This window comes from Nuphar pumila, chromosome 15, assembly GCF_984573655.1.
Source record: "Nuphar pumila chromosome 15, dmNupPumi1.hap1.1, whole genome shotgun sequence".
NCBI lineage: Eukaryota > Viridiplantae > Streptophyta > Magnoliopsida > Nymphaeales > Nymphaeaceae > Nuphar > Nuphar pumila.
The window spans coordinates 79806364-79814857 of NC_143263.1; the positions used below are offsets into that span (position 1 = coordinate 79806364).

General features: G+C 41.6%; 1 protein-coding gene across 1 annotated transcript; it reads right to left on the reverse strand.

Annotated features, from left to right (window-relative positions):
- Window positions 1-1105: 1105 nt before the first annotated feature.
- On the reverse strand, window positions 1106-5675 carry LOC149815724 (hydrophobic protein LTI6B-like). Its single transcript, XM_089989724.1, has 3 exons — window positions 5664-5675; window positions 2713-2790; window positions 1106-1189 (listed from the first exon to the last, which is right to left on the reverse strand). Exons 1-3 carry the CDS (start codon window positions 5673-5675, stop codon window positions 1106-1108), a joined length of 174 nt encoding a protein of 57 aa, XP_089845850.1.
- Window positions 5676-8494: the final 2819 nt, after the last annotated feature.

Below are 8494 nucleotides of genomic sequence, written 5' to 3' on the forward strand. Positions count from 1 at the left end.
TACACTACCTTTAGGTGGGCTTCCATTATCATGGAAAGAAAATCTAAAAGAAACCACATTAATTCCGGGACTGATCTATACCTTCCAAGATTATCATTCACAAGCATAGTTTGATTTCACAGAATATCCATGCGATAAATGAAATCCAATGAAAATTTTGAACAAATCCCGACTAAGGATGGCAGTGGACTGGGGGGAAACGGGACCCTGCCCCGCCTTGCCCCGTTTGGACTAGGGATGGAGGACATAAAACGGGGATGGAGGTTAAATCAAAACCCATGCGGTAATGGACTTCAATTTCCCACAGCCCACCCCGTCCCGATCCCCGCCTTGCCCTGCCCCGCCCCGTCCCCAATCCTTCTTTAGGCATGGCAATGGACCGGGGGGAAATGGGGCCCCGCCTCGCCCCGTTTGGACTGGAGATAGAGGACATGAAACGGGGATGGAGGTTAAAATCAAAACTCATGCGGGGATGGAGGGCAGAATTTTGAGACGGGGCGGGGTCCGCTGCCATCCCTAATCCGGACTGGGAAAACTTTGATCTGGGCAAGTGTTGCATAATTTCAATAGAGATCCACTAATGTGGGATCCGCTTGTCTGGTAGGCGCAGCTAGTGCACGTCACCTTGTGTTGGGACATTGCAAGTTCAAATCCCAATGGTATCGTTGTAAAACTGGTAGGGGTCGGCCTAACCCCAGCATGCCTTTCAAAAAAAAAAATCGATACAGATCCAAATAGGCAAACAAAGTTGATCCATATTTATAAATAGGTGCAATCTTAAGATGATCCGGATCAAATACTAATTATAGATCACTATAAATTGGAAGAATTAACAATTTCAGGATTGATAATCCATATTAACGACTTCCATAGAATGATAAATTCTTGCACTAATTAACAAAAAACTAGAAAAAAAAAAACAAGTGCTTGTTTGCTAAATAAAAAGTGGAAAACCTTCATGCACGTATAGTTTACTTGCGATGGTTACAATCCAAATTATGATTTTAAGTCCTCGTTACCCCCAACATGATATTAGCATATTAAACTTCTCACTAACATATGACATGTTCAAATTTTCCACTACATGTACAATAAGCGCCATTCATCACTTAACGATGACATAAACTGCATAGATGATTCCCGGAACGTACCCAATGAAGGTCAGCAACAAACAAATCCAAAACTCCACCTGAAGAAAAAAACTATTACACACATAAATATGAACTCCAAGAAGGATAAAATGAAAATAAAGAACTTCTAGTGGAAGAAGAGAAAGCTCTTCATCTCTACCATGAGCATCGGGCTAATGATCACGCTCAACATCTTCATCCTGAGCATCTGAGTCAACAGGATGCGAAAGCACAACACCCAGAAGGGAGGTAGGGAAGAGACAGAGATGGAGACCTTCAGGGTGAGGGTTCAGATATATCATATGTAGATTTATATCTATATTGCAGAGACAGAAAGGAACCTGTGCCTTCCACTTTCAAAGGCTTTCATTTTTTCCTGCAAATCAAAACCCTTATGACTATGACAACAGTCGCGACGCAGACACTACTATGGCAGGCTTGGTGCCGTGGGCTTCGAAACGAGGAGGCAGAATGTTCAGACTCTAAGTGAGGCCGTGGCTGCTCAAGCAGGTAGGAAGGTTAGGCCGATGACACTGGTTTGGTTGAGAGGTTGGCAGCGAATATTTCAACTCAACTTGGACCGGCTGTGGGTTAATTAAGATTACACCTAGTAGACTCGGCCTTGACTGTGTACAAGTGGAAAATACAACCTTGTGTCTTCACATAATAGTCTCAACGAGCAGTCTGTGGGATCAGACAATGTGTCTAAGTTGCTAGTCTAAGCTTAGTTGCACCAAGTGTCCAAGTCATCGTACCTCAACACGAATTGAAAGGCTTAGGATATGTTTGGATATGAGAAATTTTAGTGGAATTGAATCCAATACTATTAGCCCATGTTTGGGAGCCTTGCAATGAGATGGAAACACAGTTTCAGTGTGTAGCGAAAATATTGTTTTGCCAATGTGTGATGTTGAGAGATGGAGTTTTTAAAAACATCCTCTCCTGAAAGGTGTTGAAATGTGGTGTTGGGGGCTGCCAACAACATTCCCAATGCACAGTTTCAGCAACGCCACTGCTCCAAAACAGCAAGAGAGCATGGAGGAAACCACAACACAACCTCCAATTCAAGGCTCCCAAACATAGCCTTAGTGGAATTGAATCTAACTTCCGCTGAATTCTTTGGCAATTTTCAGCGACAAAGAGGAATATTTGTGCGGAATTACATAGGGTTTCCTTGAATGCAAACATGGCTCAAAGGCATATTTGGATTCAAGGATTCTAGTGAAATTGGGTTCCAATTTCACCAAATCCTTTGATCATTTTTTCAACCATAAAGAGAAGTTTAGTAGCAATGCATTCTAATTCCAATGATCAACTCTCTAAATACAGAAACACATCTTTAATCCTTTGCCATCTTCCAAACACAAAAAAGAACTTGATTGCATTTGGATTCCAATTCCCCTAGATTCCATAATCAAGGTGAGTTGAAGTTGATGAGACTGGTGATTGTTGATGGCCAATTACAGCCCAAGTTGAGTCCAACCATTGTCCCTGATTATGCACTCTTAAAAACATTTTGTGCATATAATGGTCTTGCATGGGGGATTATGAAGAAAAAACAATAGTAAGATTTCTTTTTTACCTGGCAACCAAATTTGAGGAACACCCCAAGAGGAGGAAGTATGATGGCAAGCAAGATATCTATGCATGTTGCTGTACCCTTTGATATAGCCATGGCTGTTTAGAATTTGAGAGAGAGAGAGAGAGAGAGAGAGAGAGAGAGAGAGAGTTCTTGCCCAATGTAGGAAGTTAACAGTTAGAAAGCAGAACCTGCCCAACTGCCAAAAGAAGTGTAGAAGGACACGCCGGATGACCCTAATAAACCGTTGCTCTTGGTTGAGTGTTCCCAATCCGGGCAGGAGTTGGATCAGTCTATGTCCAGAATTACATAGTCCGACCTTAGGAATATAGGGGTGCAATTGGGTCCTGTTCGGTCAGATGACCAATTTCGATATGACGTTATTTTGGTATACAAAATCGTAAAGCAAAGTCAGATATGTCGGATCAGATTCAGGCTTATATGCCTTGATTCTTTGTGGAATTGGATTTGGATAAATAATTTCTCTAGGATTTATATTTGGATCGGTATCAACTCAAAATTTTCAAACATTATCCTACCCTTTTCTTCAACCGAGTTGGTACTACCATATGTGATTTAGATCCCGATTCAACTACACTTAAACAGATATAATTCGGATACAAATTTCGATTCAACTGGCTTAAAATATGGATTTGGATTCAGATATTCCATTGTATAGTCTTATCCTATGTATACCCACATGAGACCACTAAGGTTCTGTTATACAGGGGCATAAAAAGTTTGGATTCGCCAAACCAGATCTGGTTAATCGGATTGAGAGTCAGATCTGAATTCATATAAATAAAGTGTAATACTGAATACGACTAATTAGATGAACCTGGATTCGGATATCCATCAAAATCATCGAATATGCATGGGATTCGATTGTAAAATCCTAAACCGAATCAGAATCCAGATATTAACCCGATTTGATTTCTTGTGCCAAATCCAAATCAATCTGAGTCGGATTGTGGCTGAATATCAGACAACAACCAATACATTTGACACCCCCTAGTGTTATTGCAGCAATGCTATCGAAGGGCCAAATTCAATGACCCGATCATCTTCAAGGGACTTAAACCAAGAAAAAATAGAGAATAAAAGCAGATACAGTTCAATGATTTCGAATCAACTGCTGCAGAATCCAGCCATTACAGAGAAAGAGAGAATCAGTTTGGATGTTAGGCCATTTATGAAGAAGATGAATCTGACGTCCTAGTCGGGTTCATCTTTTTTAAGTAGGCTTGGATCGAATCCTCAAACTGCCATAAAGTAGTGTCCTTCTCCCACGTTGCTTCCTCTATCGGAAGTTCTTTCCATTTGACTAGGAAGTAGGTCCTTCAGTTCTTCTTGCTTTGGCCCTCCACCCTGCGGTCCATGCATGATGAACTCAGTTTGCTTCTGAAACTGTATTCGTAATTTTTCAATTCTCACCTAAGCTGATAAAGAATGGCTTTTAGATCCGTTGCCTTTTCCTTAAAAATATGTTGGTTCCGCTCAACCCAAATAAGTTTATAAGCTATCAATATCTAAGCACGCCATACAAAAAGCCACCACGAACCTTTTGAGTGCATGTGATGTGCAATCAACACCTCTTGAGCGTTGTTGGACTTGTTTAGGTAATTGTATCCAGCAGTCAACAAAGTCATGGTTGGTTGAGCCCACTTAAAGTCTAGATCAATTGGGTTTTTTGGCCACAATGCTTCTATATCAAGCCCAGAATGGACCCATTTGGAATCCCATATAACTGAATGATAAAATCCTGGTTAAGCTGCAAGGACAATGATCTAGTGAAGTAGCCTAACATACAGCCTTGCCGCAACCTAATCTCCAAGGATGTTGACCAAACAATGTAGGCTGAGCCCAAAACCTCACCTAGAGTCAAACCTAGCCCTTTTCTGTCAATCCATTTCCAAGGGTGTTCACCCAAACAGTCTAAGCTCAAGCAAAGCTCGCCCCAAGTCAAACCTCATCCATTTTTATCCCAACATGGTCAAGGTACAGTGTCACCCAGACAATCCCGTCCAATTAAATGAGTAACATGAGTTGAGTCCCAAGCCAAGCAGAACCAAGCAATGCCCCTCAATTAGTAGTATATGAAACCTACTCGAACCCAAACTGGGCTTGCACAGACCTGGTTCTGACCTACTCACCCACAGGCCCTATCAGTTTGAGACAGGTCCACATACATTGAGATTGAATCCATTCATAGCCGGATTTGGGTTCGGATGCTTCTCCGTTTGACGAACAAATCAAGCCTAGTGCAACTAAGTTAAAGTCTTTGTGTTTAGAATGGTTTGGTGCTATTGAAGGCACCAAGCCATATGGAACTATTGAGTTGAAAATCATAGGTTCAAGCTTTATCAACTCAATCCGACAACATAGATGTGTATATAATCATTCCTTTGCTAAGGATCAAACTTCTGATAGTATTTTTTTCATCTAAAAGTATGATTTTTTGAGTCATGAGATTTTAGTGCATTGTGAACCTTTAATTTTTGAAACCCTTAAAAAACCTACTTGTGTGTCATAATCAAATGATTCAAAACTTTTTTTTCACTAAAGAAACCTTGTAGATCACATCCATAAGATTTAATTTATAAAAAAAATCTAAAACCTATTATTTTCAGCTCAATAGTTCTATATAGTTATGTGCTTCAATAACACCAAATATTTACCCATATATATAAGGAAGGGCGTAACAGTGGGAACCCAAAGTCTAACGTGTGCACACTGGGTTTCTGCAAAAAAAGGGTTTTAGAGACAGTAAAGAAAAACACTAAAGCCTTTTTTGCGCAATTTTTTTTGTCTAATAGAGCACGCGATCAGTTGTGCAAATTCATCCACTATTGTCGAATGGGGAAGGACATTTGACAATACGCCGTCCCCGCCCCTCTCTCTCTCTATATATATACTATATGTTTTAGTTTTTTTTTGCAAATTGGTTCCCCAACCTTATCAGCCATTTGAAATTGGTCCTCGCACTATCACCTTTTGCAAACTAGTCTCGGCCTTTTGCTCTCTTATTGCAAAATAGTCCTCTCGTCAGCATAGCATCCATTAACCATGGTTAACCAATTACTAAAGGAGCCCCCTTCTCTCCCTCTGTCTCTCTCCCCATCTCCTTCCCCGTGATGCTCTCTCTCCCTCTCTTCCACCTGGTGGCCTATCCCAACGGCATAATCTCTCTCTCTCTCTCTCTGGCGTGTCCCTTCCTCCGACCTCTTTTCCTTATCAGAGACTCCTCCCTCAGTGACCTCTCCCCCGCAATACTCTCTCAGACATGTTCTTTCTTCTATCCCTGAATTTTTCATGTCAATGTTCGTGATGCCTGTGGGTGTGGAGAAGCAGATTTATCATTTAATGACGGATTTCCTTTGGTCTGGGTGTCAACTCCAGGGTAAGCGCCATTTGGTTAGTTGACGAATGGTAATGTTACCTAGGCATATGGCTGGCTTAGGTGTTTTTGCTCCAAGACAGAAGAGTATTGCTCTTGTGGCCAAGCAATGTTGGATGGCCCATCAACCAGGTTCTCCATGTGCTTGTTTGTTTTATGCAAAATATGATGCTCCTGATTTATCTCTTTTTCGTCATGAAACCCGGGGGTTGGCGATCTCGCACTTGCGAAGCATGTGGCTGAGAGCCTTATCGTTCTTCAGAGATCAAATTGGGGATGAGAAAAAATACGATTAGTGGTTGCAATGGGCGATTGCACCAAATGGTGTGTTCCACACCCACAAAGTATATAGATCGATGCTTCCCCCGAGGGGGGATTGGTTCCTTGAGTGTGTGTTATGGGCTAAGGGCTCTTCCTCAAGATCACGAGTCTTGGCTTTGTTAATTTTGTATGACAGGGTTCATACTCACAGTTATTTAAAGAAGTTGGGTTTTCAGTTTCCTAACTGGTGTGTGCTTTGTCAAACTGCTGAAGAAACTACCTCTCATTTATTCGGGTTTTGCCCAACCTTTGTGATCCTATTGTATAGGACGTGGAGATCTCCGAACGTAATTGTCAAAGAGGAATCTTTCACGCTTGATCTGCTCTTGAGCCCTGTTGGAATTAGACAATGCAAACGGTGAAGACTGATCTGGAAGACGTGGTTGCTTACTACTTGGTGGTTTGTTTGGATGACACACAATGATGCTATTTTTCGTTAAATTTCGGTCATCCTTAATAATCTTGTCCATAAAATCCTAGTTGATGTATATGTGATTCTGCGTATGCATCTTAGAGACCTCTCCTTTCACTCATCGATGGTTCCTTCTAATCCAACGGATCCTGGTTAAGCTTGGAGTTTCTTCTTTAACTTCTTATTTTTTATAGTTTATTTTTGTTTTCTATCTTGTTCGGTTCATGGGTTCAACATTTTGTTGATCTTCATGAGTGATAATGTTATCTTCTTTCGGCTCTCTCCCTTGCTCGCCAGTCCCTCTCCTACGACCTCTCTTCCGTGCTAGAGACTTTCTCCTCGACAAAACAGTCTTTTTCACTCTTTTTTTGCAAATCAATCCTTCTCATGAGGTTTTGGCAAAATAGTCCTCAATGAAGACAAAACCATCAATTTACCTGATCTTAACAGTTTCTGCCAGGAGTTAGGGACAACTGTAAGGATGCACACAGGCTGGGCTTGACATGTACAAGCTTGGCTCGCCCAACAAAGCAAAACGTATAGGCTCGGCTTGAGCTTGGTCTGAACCGGATTCGAGTTGAGCAGTGTTTGGCCGGAAGACCTGTTGGAGAAAGAGAGAGAGAGAGACCCTCGTTGAGGAACAAGATGAAACTACAAAAAGAAAAGAAAAAAATAGACTCATTATATGAGAAAGAAAATGAGAACATTTGGGTAAGCAGAGATTCCTGCTAAACATGATGAAACTACAATTGGTTTCTAAAAACAATAAAACACATATTTTTGGATGCCATGATAATAACCCTTCCAAAAATATCTTTAAAAAAAATGAAGGAATACGTTGCAGAAATTGGGGGTTGTTGAAGTGTGAGAACAAGGAAAAATGGGAAAATACCATGGATGTGGCTTGGGTTGACGAGACTCAAGAATCCTCGATAAAAGGTAAAAGGCCAAAGCCGGGTGGAGCTCAAAAAGGGGAGGGTCGGGGAAGGGTGAGACAGGACGAGGCGAGTCCGAAATACCCTTAAAATGAACCGAGTCTCGGCTCGGTAGGCCGATCAGGCTTGGCATGTTTACTCGGTCCAAGCCTGTACAGGCTTGACCCATTTACAGCATGAGCCCAGCTTGAGCCGGCTCTGTTCGTTGTGCATCCCTGGTTGTAGGGACCAATTTGTAAAGGTTAACCAAAAGGTGAGGACTAATTTGCAAAACCCGATAAGTGGGGACCAATTTGCAAATGGCTGATAAGGTGGAGACAAATTTGCAAAAGCTTTTTTTTTATCACAGAAGAATCACCCACAATCAAATCACAAGATCAGATTTACAGCAACTATATCCGAGCAGTGAATATCAACCAGGTTGACTAAAATCAACAAAACTATACCTGCCCATACCTGGCCAGACCAACAAAACAAACCTAGTCAAACCTGAGCCCTCGACCCTATACCACTCGCACCGCTGACCCTAGGAATTTGGGTCCGCGTAATCCAAGCCTACTCGGAGTGAGTCCCAATTCTGCTATCGATATATATTCGAGATTTTGGGAAAACCTCAAAGATAAATTTAAATTTTGCTCCAAGGGAAAATCCTACTGGGCGTTTGATTAAATGGACAGACAGTCCTGTTTGGACACTCCTGGCCAGATGCAGAGGTGTCCT